Source organism: Malania oleifera, chromosome 1, assembly GCF_029873635.1.
Source record: "Malania oleifera isolate guangnan ecotype guangnan chromosome 1, ASM2987363v1, whole genome shotgun sequence".
NCBI lineage: Eukaryota > Viridiplantae > Streptophyta > Magnoliopsida > Santalales > Ximeniaceae > Malania > Malania oleifera.
This window is the reverse complement of record NC_080417.1, coordinates 125328507-125342394: the sequence shown is the minus strand read 5'-3', so window position 1 is coordinate 125342394 and position 13888 is coordinate 125328507. Positions and strand designations below refer to the sequence as shown.

At 36.0% G+C, this 13888-nt stretch overlaps 1 protein-coding gene across 1 annotated transcript; it reads right to left on the bottom strand.

Annotated features, from left to right (window-relative positions):
• Positions 1–4039: 4039 nt before the first annotated feature.
• On the bottom strand, positions 4040–6549 carry LOC131152210 (tyrosine-protein phosphatase RLPH2-like). Its single transcript, XM_058103944.1, has 4 exons — positions 5888–6549; positions 5413–5480; positions 4596–4775; positions 4040–4439 (listed from the first exon to the last, which is right to left on the bottom strand). The coding sequence occupies exons 1-4, from the start codon at positions 6435–6437 to the stop codon at positions 4269–4271; spliced, it is 969 nt and encodes a 322-aa protein (XP_057959927.1). The 5' UTR covers positions 6438–6549; the 3' UTR covers positions 4040–4268.
• Positions 6550–13888: the final 7339 nt, after the last annotated feature.

Below are 13888 nucleotides of genomic sequence, written 5' to 3'. Positions count from 1 at the left end.
ACGTGTCTATGTTGAGAAAATACGTTCCAGATCCTTCACATGTGATCAGTTATGAGACACTAGAGGTTAAAGATACCCTGTCATATGAAGAAGTGCCGGTTCAGATTTTGGACCGGAAGAAACAAGAACTACGCACCAAAAAGATCCCGTTGGTAAAAGTACTCTAGTGTAACTACGAAGTTGAGGAAGTTTCATGGGAACTAGAGGAGAAAATGCGTCAGAGATACCCATACTTATTCAGTGGGGCTCAGCATTAGCTAGATAAAGGTGATAGTTATGGTAAATAACTGTTTTAGCTATTGGCTTGTATAGTGTAGGATAGTTAGTTATAACTCAGTTGTTTCTAGTTTTAAATTATGATTGGTTTATGGGGGAGTTTTGTTTTGCTAACTGTAATCTCCCAGAGACCATTCATGTAACCACAGTATTTCTCCACCATAAGTGATAGTTATTAATAAATTTGGGACGGAACTGCTGTGTGTGGCTACCAACTCTTTCTAGAGTTGGGTAATCAATTCAGTGATTTTCATAGGAGATTGTACTGGGTAACAATTAGCAAATTTTGAGGACGAAACTTTTATAAGGAGGGGAGAATGTAATGATTCCAAAAAATTTTAAAAATTTTAAAAATAAAAATTTAAATTAATTAATTAATTAATATAATATCACTCTCTCCCTCCTCTCTCTCTCTCTCTCTCTCTCTCTCTCTCTCTCTCTCTCTTCCTCAATTTTCTCGGCGAAACCTACGCTGATTGAGGAACAGAAAATATCCCTAGGTTCCAATTTCAGTCACCAACATTTTAATTGGAGTGGATTCATCATTGGGACGTCGTAGGCACCACTCCTAGTGTAAGGAGAATAAATTATGTTAGACATTTTGGAAATTAACTAATTAATTTAAAGAATGAGAATATGAAAATATTGTTTATGATTTTCTTATTTATCAGACATATGAAAATAGTGGTTTTGGATTATCATATATATATTTCTGGGAAATTATTATATTATGAAATATTACTTAAAATTTGTGTGACATGAGAAATGGCTTTGTTACTGTACAATAAACATGTGAGTATGTTATGATGAAATGTGATTTATACTGATTTATGGGAAATATTGAAAATACGGCAGATATTGTGAAATGATGAAATATGATTTTATATTAGAATATGTGATGACGATTTTATATCGAAATACAGACATGATATTTTTGATACTGAGATATGTAATGACGGTATTATACTGGGAAATGAAATGACAGAAATGACAGTTTTTATACTGAGATGTGGAAATGAAAACCCTGATGGACTAGTGATGTACATGAAAGCAAGGTACTATTACTAATGAATGAGTTAGTGCAACCACACTACTCGGGGAGAGTGTTGGTATTGGAAGTCGATTGGGCCTGCGGAGAGATGTTGACTGCCCCTGAGTCCGGACTAGGCTGCGGTAGGCTAATCGTACTACAGACGCGTACAATTTGACTTAACCTGGTAGGCCAGCCATGGTTAAGTCCCGCCTTCGGGCTGCATAATCTGATAATGTGGGGTTATTACATGACAGTGATATAAGAATGTCCACTCAGGTTGGTTCCTCATTACAAACATGATGATTCTACATTAATAGACATGTTGTGTTTTGTACACAGAGAAAGTTATTGAGCAGGAAAATTTTTTTGAGAAAAATATATGATTGCAAATGTATATATATAAGTACAGTTTTCATGATTTCTCAGTTAAATAAATTATTATATGAATGTGTTATGATACATTAAAACTCATGTTACCACACACTGATAATAATTTATTCCATCTTACTAAGAGGTGTCTCACCCCTATAATCTTAACATTTCAAGAAATACCAAAAATCAAGCCTAGGGAGCTCTAGGGCGGGATCAAGGTGATGTTATTTATAAAGTAAGTACCAGTGAGATACTATTATGTATATAGGCAAATATGTTTGGTCTAGAGGATATACAAAAATATTTTTGGATAGTATTTTTATGTAATTATGATGGTATTAGAACTCTGGTATTGTGTTTGAGATTATATGTATACGTTTGTTTCTGTTGCTTAGTTTATCATGAGAGATGGACAGGTCACCTTGGTACCCCATTTCGCGTGGGGTTGTGGTTAGGGTAGGGTATCAGAGATATATGAATATTATAAAATAAAATAAAATAAAAAATCGGGGCATTACAATTATCTTTTTCCCAAACCTTAGGGGAGGTCATTGTCTTTTACCCTAATTTTAATTTAATATTTGAAACTTCTCCATTACTTCTTAAGTTACCCCTTCGAGCATCCTTGAACACGTCCAAATAATGTTGTATTATAATATGATTTTGTGATATTTTATTTAAAATTCATGACAATTACAAAAAAAAAAAAAAAAAAAATAGCATTATAACTTTGTGATAATAACTATAATAAATTACTAATATTTTCAATAGAAGAAATTATATGTAAAAAAAATTAACAAAATTAAAAAGAATGAAGATAATTCATATATATTTATTAGATTTTTGAGTGTTGTCATATAATAATATAATTTAATATGGCACGTAATATATTTAAATACTATATCATAATTTTATTTAGTACGCCCTTCAAGGACGTAGTATCATATTCTATATATAAAGAAATATTACTTATGTGTTTTATTGTAGTTTATATCCACTGTCTACCTCGGAAAATATTTTATAATCATAAAGAAAATAAAAGTTCTTATAAATAAATAAAAAATTTTTTTTTGAGGAAAAGAAAAAATAATTTTTAAAATATTATATAAAAGATTTATCATGCTCTTACATTTGTCGTGCTGTAGTACGTCATGCCCATATTTTATAATCATAAAGAAAATAATAACTCTTATAAATAATTTTGAATATTTACATTTTAATTTTTTAAATGCAATTATGGTACTAAAATATCAATTTATTTAAAGCAAATTTAACTTACACATTCTAAATTATTTATATATTTCTCACTTGCACCTCACATATTCACTAGTCCAAATAAAAATTGACTATTTGACAACCTAGGAATCATTTCTAAAAGGCACAAGATCCCATTTAACAGTAACAACTTTGAATAATATTAAGATTGTATTTTGGAAACTACAATTTTATGTCTTAAATCTATACTTGCACAAATTTAAAAACAATTCATCACAATTATGTATAAAATTTTATTTAAAATTCAGACAAATCTAAAACTAAGTTTCAGGCGAAACTCCAATTTTATTTTAAAAAGACTTGACCATTTTTGTCTGTCTGCAATGACATAACAAGTTTCAATAGATAGTTCATGTGGTACTGACTTGCAGTTGGAGCTGTGTGCTCAATCCCTGTGGAGGAAGTTAACTAGTTAAGTGATACATAGACATACCCTGCCTAATTTGCTGTTTATGTAAAGTTTTGGTTGAGCTGGGGTATTCACAAGGAAGACGTACTGAAAGTATGCTGTTGTGGATGAGACTCTCTCTACTTGAGACTGCGGCTGCTTACGGGCTACTGCCTATTTTAGTGTTGGAAAAGTGAGCAATGGGTGGAAGTTGGTGATGGGCAAATTCCAAGCCCTCTAGGGAATTACAGTCCAAATTCTTTTTGCTTATTCTACAACTCTTGGATTGGATAAGTCGAGAAGATGAGCTTGAAGGAAAAGATTTTGTAACAGATCTGAGCAGGAACAGGGATAGTTCTAAAGGTGGAGAGGAGGAAGTTGAAGATGAAATATGATGATTTTGAGTGAATACACGGAAGAATGATAACGATGTGTAAAGGCAACTAGGATGGCAAATTGGCCAACAGGGTTAAACATGGAAAGGGCAGCAGTTAAAAAATGCTAGGAGGGCTCAGGGACAGACGACTAGACAAGGGCTGCAGGATATGATTTCTGTGCCATTTTGTTTTACACCGTACCTGGCCTTCGCTTCCAACTGTTTCACTACTTGCTAGGGCAGGCTGCATTTCACTCGGCTCAACTATTTCACGAGTAAATTTGGGGTATTGCTTGAGATTGAGATTGAAACGGCAATGTCTTAAAACTTCAAACTTTGAACTTGGCCTGTTTATGCACTTCCATTAGCGATGCTGTTTGGGCTTAATAACCACTTCTGCTAGGTAGCCATCAACAAGAAGTGCCCACAAAATGCAAAGGTGACAACTAAATGAACATTACAAGCAAATACATCCAAACTTGATTTCTATTTGCTTCAAACAGAAAGATGCTACATTATGACAATGCATCCTAAAAAAGAGATGCAATCTATTTTGCCCAAACGTCAGTATCACGAACAATCTTCATTGAGGGGAGCACAATTGCAGCCACTGGATTATTCTCTAGTCCACCACCTTCGTCAATAATCAGTCTAAGCCCTTCAATATGAAGCTTTCCATGGTGACCGCTTACTACAATGGTTGGGCTCTTAGTTAATTCCTACAAAATACCAACCTTTTAAATCAATCCAATGTGCTTTTTCCAAAAAACAAAAAACAAAAACAAACATCTAAATCATCATGCCAAAATCTTCAAATCAGACATAAAAATAATTATCAAGGCAAATCAGAGATATAGGACCTAATAAGGAATCACCTCTGGGATTTCCCATACATCCTTCCTCCCACTAAAATTTGCCACCTTTGGCACACGAGTGTCCCTGGCTTTCAGAAATTTCAGCTGTTCTTCAACCCCTTTACCTCTCACTAAACCAGCATGCACGGCAATCAATTTACAGTGTTTAACTCCTTCCTCAGTCTCTATGCAAACATCATCCTGGCAATAACAAACATCATGAAACCCACTATATCTTTCTTCCCTATATTTCTCCTTCCCCCAAGCAATAAAAAAATAAAACTGAAAGAAACATTAATCTGCTTATCCACTGTAATTAAGAAAACAAATTAGAAAACATAAGCATAAACAACTTATCTCAGCTCAGGATTTGGGACCTAAATGTATACACTCTGGTTGCACGCTTGCAGCTCAAGAATGTAGCACTTGTTTCCCGTTCTAAATTTCTCTACCACTTCTTGATCAAAACTATAAGTTTCTTCCTTTTTAAATTTTGGTAAGCCACTTCCAAGTTCCAACACATGCTGGACAGGACAGTCTCATTCACCCCATGGGGAATGCAAATTTTGTTGACAGGGCAATCTCATTGTTCTATGCAATGCAAATTTCTCAAGATATTTATGCCTTGCCAACATTACAATCTCACAGATGTACTTTCCCCCGCAACACTATCAACAGTATGGCAACATTTCTTTCCTTAGTTTCATTATCAATTGAAACATCCAAGCCTTCAATTTTATAGTTTTGTTCTACAGAGTCAAATCAGTAAACCACTATGTTTTTCAGTGTCATGAAAAATAACCATGAGCATAAAATACTGCAATTCAGCAAGTCTGACCTCTTCATGGACCCAAACCATATCCGCAAGAAACCTTTTGTGCTCTTCAGGAACTGCCCTAACTAAATCTGCAGACAAACAAGTATTCTTTCAACTCAAAAAGTATCACAACAAAAGCATAATGGCCATAATGGTGATTTTTGTTTTATGGAAAGCAAAATGCTGAATTGAATAACCCAAATATCATATCAAATAAACAGAAAACTAATCTAAATTTAAATGATCAAGAATCAGTAAATACAAGAACCCATTCAAATTTGAACAACTAAAAACTCATCGTACTAGTCAATCAGATGAACCAATAATATAGAAAAGCCCAAAAATCATCAAATAAAAAACAAAGACTAGTGAAAATATAGACAACCAGAGAATCATCCCTAGCAAACACAAAAAATCCCATTTAACATTGAACGAATATAGATCGTACTGATCAAGCACAAGAACGCACTTAACATTGATCAACCAAGAATCATACCGGCAGAACCATGGGGAACCCCATAAGATTCAAAAGTCGGCCCGGCATCATAAATTGAACCCTTATATTCAGTCCCCTTCACAGCATTGAATCTCTCTTTAATGGTACCGCTCCACCTCCTTCCTTGAAGATGCATATTCTCGTATCCCTCGCCCTTAAACCACCCTTCTCTCTCCTCACTCGGCTCATGCTCCTTCCACGTCTCCGAAAACGCGGATCCGTCAGGGGGCGGGGGAAGGACTCCGACGAAGGCGGCGAACGCGAAGTCGTGGTTTCCGGAGAGAAAAACATGGGTTTGATTTGGGTATTTGGGGGGGAGGGAGATCAAGAAGTCGATGACTTCTCGAGTATGGGGGCCGCGGTCGCAATAATCGCCCAAGAAGATGATGAGGGCTGTCTGGAAGTCATATGGGTCGATTAGGGTTTCGAGATTGGACCAGAGATTCTCGAGCTTGGAGATGAATCCATGGACGTCTCCTAGGCAGCATATCACTCTCTCTTTGGTGGGAGTTGGTGCTCTTGCACCAGCGCTACACTCCTGATCTCCCATTTATAGCTCTGCCCGAGACGGAGATACGCCAGTTAAAAGGAGTAACAAAGATAAAGTAATGTTCCCGACATGATCAAATGGGCCTTCCATCTAATTTGGGGTCACTGGTCAGGCGGAAAAGTAGAATTATATTAAATTAATAAATAGAAATTTAATTTTATACCTCATTAATATTTGATATTTTAAATTTTCAATTATATTAAAATATTTTTTATTTTTAATAGTTTTTTATATAAAGAGAAAAAATATAAAGAACATACAATTTTTTTAAAAAAAATTTTCAAGTGTACTTTGTGATTATAGAATATCCTTAAAATTAAAATAAAAGTTTTATAATATGGCTATAAGACTAACCAATTATGTGGATTAGAATTTTGAGTGACCATGAGAATATTGTAAAAGTTGTTGAGATAAGAATGTTTGAATAGACGAGTGATATAAGATTGAAAGATAAATTAATAAATGAAAATATTCGCGATAAATTGAGTGCAACTCTTATAAAAGATAAAATAAGGAAGGAACAACTCAAATGGTTTGAACGCTTGCAACGTAGGCCACATAATGCGTCAGTGAGGAAGAGCGAGCTAGTTACTATGGGGGCAGTAGAAGGGGTAAGGTAGTCCTAAATTTGTTAAAAGAAATGGTTTATGATCGTATAAATTGAGGGAAAAGAATTAATGTAACCGACCCTACTTAGTCGGACTTTAAGGTTTGCTTTTGTTGTTATATGTTTTTACCATGAAGCCAATGATAATATAAAAATTTTAGATATTCATAAAAAGAATTAGATAAAAACTTTTAATAAGTGTTACCATGGAGAATATATGCTCTCAAATTTTCGTTGTATTCTATCTTTACCTTTAAGAATAATTGTTCTAAGAATCAAAAGTGTTATTAGTGCGTGAACCCTTTCTCTGTTTAAGACTGGTAAATAATTTTGAAAGTTCACATAAGATGAGGGGGCATGTGAAAGATGAAATTATCATTTTTTTTTTTTTTAAATCTCCAATACTAATGCCCAAAAAAAAGAAGGTAATATTTTTGTTAAACAATTCTCATATAGCAGAGAAAACATGGAAGTAGGTTAGGTCTGATTTCAGTGGTGGGCCATTGAGGGCCAAATTTTCAGGCCATAGACAAGGAGGCAACTGTAGCTGAGATGAATTTGCAGAAGGGGCAGAAAAGAAAACAGAGTATGGAGTAAACAAAAACAATATTTAAATGTAACAAATTGAACAAATTGGCAATTTTGTAATTATCTACGAATAAAAAAATAGACTTGAAAAAAAAATTCCTTCATTTCTAAACTAAACAACTCCCCAATATTTGCATAATCCCACGATCGATTTAAACGGTAAATGAACAAATAAATTCATGTCATGGTTTAGATTTTGAATCTCTCCCAAATTGTTGCCCAGCTGCTCTGCCCATCCATCATGCCTCTCACGGTGGGTATCACTTCTTCCACATTTACACGGACTTGATCTTTGGAATCCCTCTCACAAATCGTGACCGGCGATGCTGAATCAACTGTGATGACAAAAGGAACGCCAAGTTCATCTGCTTTAACGTATGGCTTCCCTTTCTGATAATTAATGCTCTGCCAACCCCTTTTGAATTACCTCCAGCCGGATGTCGATGCGTGGCAAATCTCGCTACTTGGAGTAGCGAGATTTGCTTCGGAATAACTTGGCCAGTTCTTTCTTCCTCCTTTCTTGCGCGAACAGACTGTTGCAGAGCCGAGCAGTGACCGTTGAAGGAAGACAGCAGAGCAGGTGACCGTTGGGACTTCATCACATTACAAGTTATATAAGGAGATGGGGTAAGTTATGTTTTTCATCTTCAGTATTTGTTTTACGTTATTTTTATTTCATCGAAAGTTTTGATAATCCGAGAGAGAATTTGTGATTTGTGTTAAAAGAATCGTGAACAAACACTGCTCTTAAGGTTTGTATTTCATTATTTTGGTATTTAAATTTAATTTTTTGCTGATAATATTTTTTTGTTTGGGTATTTGAATTAAATTTGTTGCTGATAATATTTTATTTTTTCCATTCAAATTGTAATTCAATATTTATATATTTATTTTGGATTGTTGTTTCATTGCAAAATGCATTATTTTTCATGCCTTAGAAATTTTTGAAGTTTCATCCACTCACAAAATTAGTTAAATTTCCTTCTACTCGTTTGAATAATTGTGCAATTATAATTAGATCATATGGTTTACGTTCAAAATGGGAAATTTTGTTATTCAATTCTTAAATTTTCTTGTACTGTTTTTAATATAATTTGGCACATGCACTAAAGTTGTGAACATAACATGTAAATTATATGATTTTAATTGATGCTTTCAATGAATGTGAGTGTAGATTATAATTATAAATTGTATTGTCATATGTATAAGATCTTAGGATCTTATACCTTATTTTTCGGGTTATTAATAATTATGTTGAAAATTTAAAAAAAAAATTCCGACTGTTATATTAATGCTGAAGAACAAAAAAAAAAGGAGGTGATATTTTTATAATGTATAAAAAAAGAATCTAAAAATTGAGAATTATTTTCTAAACATTGAACACATCGTTAGGCTTTTCTCTTCCCTTTATTTTTTTTATTTTTTCCAGTTAATTTAAGGCTATTTGAAAAATTAAAATTTGACAATTTGTTTGGTTAATATTTATGAAAATTAATATAACCTAAATTTTGTAATTACAAAATATTTATGTATTATTTTTAAATCAATTGATATTTTAAATATATAATTAAAAAATAAAATATTTGCGGAATATATATTAAAAATATTATAAAAAGAAAAATACAGTTTATTATAATTAGTTTAATTAATTGTTGTACTATCCAAATTTATTTGATAATAAAATCTTTTTTTTACATGACATTTGAAAAATTGTGAAAAATATTATATTATTGCTTTTATAATTTTTTAGATATATAACTTTGAATTCTATTTAAATTTTTTTCATAAATAGTTAAAAATTGAAAATTAAAAATGAAAAATGACTACATAAAGAAACATATTTATATAATATGTTTTCTTTTTCACTTTTCTAATCTTTAACTAAATAATTTATTTTAGTTCTAGATTTATGAATTAGTTCTTCAAGAAACTAATAAAAAAAAAAATTAGGGCTAGCACAGCACAATGATGCATATATATATATATATATTGTTGGATGCTACGTCTTCTCAATTTCAAAAGTTAACTTATAGGATTAATCTTTCCAAATACTTAATAATTGATTTTTAGTACCTTTCACAATAATTCCAATAATCTCTCTCTCATACATGAGACTCCAATTTTAACCCATCTTGAGAAGAATGTTAAAACGTGTTTTTGACACTAGTATTTGGGGTGTGTGTGTGTAGGCTATGAAAATGAAAGAAAATTTATTACCTCTTTGTCTGCCTACTCAAGAATCCAACTATAATGTGACTTGCTGTATGGACATCAATGAGTTATCCCTCTATTAGACTCAGATGATCTTGTTTTCGTATTGTTTGACAACTTCTATTTGAGTGAAAAGTTTTCTTAGTTCTCCAAGCTCATAGCCTAAATTTCTTTTGTATTTTGTTCACCAATACTCACAAGCCTACTACTTGGTTTCCAACAATCTACTCAATTCTAACTCACCCAAAATCACATACACAGAGGGAATGTTCACATAATCACAGCTCTAGCTATGAAAGGTTATCTCACTCATCCTCTGTCATTAGTTCATCCTATGTAATAGAACAATGACTTCAACCAATATATAAATAGAGGCAACTGCTACACTGCACAGAAAATGCCAAACAAGAAAGGTGCTTGAATAGCTTACCATCATTACAATCCTAAAGTAGCATAAGACAATTAGTTGGATTACCCGAGTTATTTGGTGGGTGCAGCAGTTCTAAAAAATGCGGTTCCTTAGGGATCATGACCGAAATAAAAAATTCCATGAAAAAAACCCCATATGTATAAGATCCTAGGGTGGGGGGTGCCTGAGGAGGCCACAGTCGACAGAGCACCATTAAAGATCCAATGGTATGAGGAGGCCACGGCCTCGACTAGTCACCGTCGATGACGCTGACTGGGAACACTGTAGAGATGATAGCTAAAAGGTCACATTATTATAGGAGAGTAATGAGTTTTTTTTCCTCTGATTCGAGCGTATTTTTCACCAATATATCGATATAAATGTAGTGTTCACATTTTAAAGCACTGCAGAGTATGAAGTACCAATTTGAAAAAATTACTCTTAAAAGCACCATTTAATAGTTCTTTGGATTCTAAGTTGAATCACAAATTTTCCGAAAATCCGAAGTATATGTCATATGGGGAAAATCAAACATATTCATGTTATTTATTCATAGACATTGAATTCATCTATTTATTTTCTAGAGGGGGAAAGTTAGGTCCAAACTCTAAGTTCATTCATTCATTAGAATTTGTATACTTCTATTTGGTTTATAGTTATTAGTTATTTCGTTTCATTTACACATCACTTATACATACAATTTTGTGTTGCGAAGGTTTGTTTTATTTCTCGATCGCCGATCTAAATGGCAGGAAGCTCAAGCAGTAATCCAGTCACGGTATTTTTATATATAGGGGGGAACATCATAACCGCATTAGATGGTGTTAGGTATAGTAGTCGGCCAGTTCGACTTATTCGAATTGGTCGTAGGTGTAAATTAAGTAAATTATATACGAAGATATATAAATATTTGCATATCGATCCAGATCAATATGCATTGCGGGTGACCGCAAGATACCCTGCGCGCGAGTTAAATAATACAGCGTTCTACGAGGCTGCTCCGATATCAGATGATTATGGGTTGCGTATTGTATTGGACGCACACTGTGTCGGTGAGACATATTTGACGATGCACTTGTATGTCGAGACTATTCCTCAAGTGGGTGTAATTGCAGTTGGGCAACCAGATGAGCCGGCGGAGCAATTGGGTGAAGTCGGTGAAGACACCGAACAAACACATCAGGTCGATGTTGGTGGGGAGGTTCGTGCTATGTCCACGGTCGATTTTAATGAATATCCGGGATCGTCATTCCAGCCGTCGGATTACGAAGCACCTATTCCTCACACGTTTTCGCCGGCAGGTTGCGAACACGTGCCGAGTGCGGTACCAGCATCGTTGTTTGCCATTGCGAACGACGCATTGGACGAGGGCATGAACATTACAAATGATGTTCATATTGAAGACGAACACATGCACGAGCAGGAAATGGGTGAAGGGTTAAATGATGTTCCCAATGATGTGAACTTACCTCATCATGACACGGGCGACGCAACGTTTGACGCGCAATTCATCGGCGAGCTTCCGATGTACGGTCAAATTGACCTAGGTGCTGCAGATTTAACTGCGGTCGATGAGCTTCCCATACACGTCACTCGTTGGGAAGAATCCTCTGAGTTGAGTAAGGGGATGCTCTTCGGTTCGAAGGATCAGCTGATCGTCGCAGTGCGAATATATCACGCTCGCACGCACCACACGCACCATGACTTCCATGTGGTGCGATCTACTCCTGAGTTGTGGGTTGCTAGGTGTAAGGACCACGCTTGCGCGTGGAGATTGCGTGCCATGTATCGGATGATACACCGTTTTTTTGAAATCACCCAATATAGTGGTCCGCATACGTGTCTGAATGAGCTTATATCGCAGGACCATAACCAAATCACGTCGGCCTTCATTGCTGGGGAGATAGTGAGTATGATCAGGGGAGATAGTGAGTATGATCAGGGGAGATGCGTCGACGTCGATCGCTACATTGAAGGAGTTCATTGATCGTCGATTCGGGTATTCAATATCTTATAAGAAGGTTTGGTTGGGCAAACAGAAGGCAATAGCCCAAGTCTTCGGTGATTGGGATAAATCGTATGAAACGTTACCGAAGTGGATGGAAGCGATGCGCGCGTACAATCCTGGGACTACAGTCAGGTGGAGGTCAACTCCGCTTCCAGGTAGCACTAACAGCGCTACCTTCATATCTGTATTTTGGTCATTTGCAACATCTATTCAGGGTTTTCATCACTGCCCTCCCGTTATATGTGTCGACGGGACACACTTGTACGGTAAGTACAAGGGCAAACTCCTTATTGCAACGTGCCCCGATGCAAATAGGCAAATATTTCCCCTTGCATTCGCTATTGTGCAAGAGGAAAGCCTCGACACATGGAATTGGTTTCTGTGTTCTTTGCATTTGATTACCGACAGGGACGACATTTGCCTCATATCAAATCGACATCCAGGGATTATCGCTGCGGTGCAGCACAATCCTGATTGGCAACCACCACGTGCGCACCACCGATTTTGCCTTCGTCATGTCGTAAGCAACTTCAATACGAAAGTGTGGAGTGTCAATATGAAGCGAATGGCTGAGCGAGCCGGAAGGGAGCATCAAGTGAGAAAATTTGACACCTAGATGGAGAGGATATTCGACGAGGGTGGAGAGCCAGCCAAGTCGTTCTTCGATCAGATCCCTCCTCATATGTGGACTCAGTGCCACGACGGTGGAAAGAGGTATGGAAACATGATGACCAACCTGGTCGAATGTTTCAACGCCGTCCTAAAAGGCGCACGTAGCCTTCCCATTACGGCTCTCGTGCAACTAACATTTTATCGGGTTGCACATTACTTTAATAGCCGACGGGAGTCTGCTCGTAATGCAATATCTGAAGGAAATTCGTTAACTCCACATATATTGCTAGCGATGGAAAGAAGGAAGTTGAAGGCGACCGGACAACGAGTCACGACGTTCAACCGATCTAGGGGTACTTTTAGCATCACGACCGCGCAGCGGGGACCCCATAAAGGAAACAATGTCCAAACTTTGAGCATCCAGAGGCGCGAATGCTCCTGCGGGAAGTGGCAATCTTTACACTATCCCTGCTCGCACCTTCTTGCAGCTTGTGCCGAGACACGACTAAATGTGAGCCAGTTTGTTGACCCATATTGGAGTACTGCCGAGCACTATGCAACATATGCTGCAGAATTTTATCCAATCATGCATGAGGCATATTGGCCAACTTGCACGTTGCCAAACTTGCAGGCAAATCCTGCATACGCTAGACATAAAGGTCGGCCTAGGAACTTACGTATACATAACGAGATGGATGCTCAGGAAGGTCGGAAACATATCACATGTAGCATATGCCGTTAAGAAGGATATAACCGCACAAGATGTCCGAGAAGGACCCAACCTGGGGATGCAGCTGGACCTTCGCACTGACCTATAACTTATAGGTCCGGGATTTGCGTACTCTTACTCCTCGCGTCACGACAAGTTTTCACCTGCTAATTCGTTATGAAAAGTTTGTTTCCAAATGTGAAATCCTCATACCACTTTAATTTCTCGGTGAACACACGAACGCTCCATACTCAATTTGTCTCTGAGCAATTAAGTCACTGTGACCATAAATCGAGAATAGTGTATG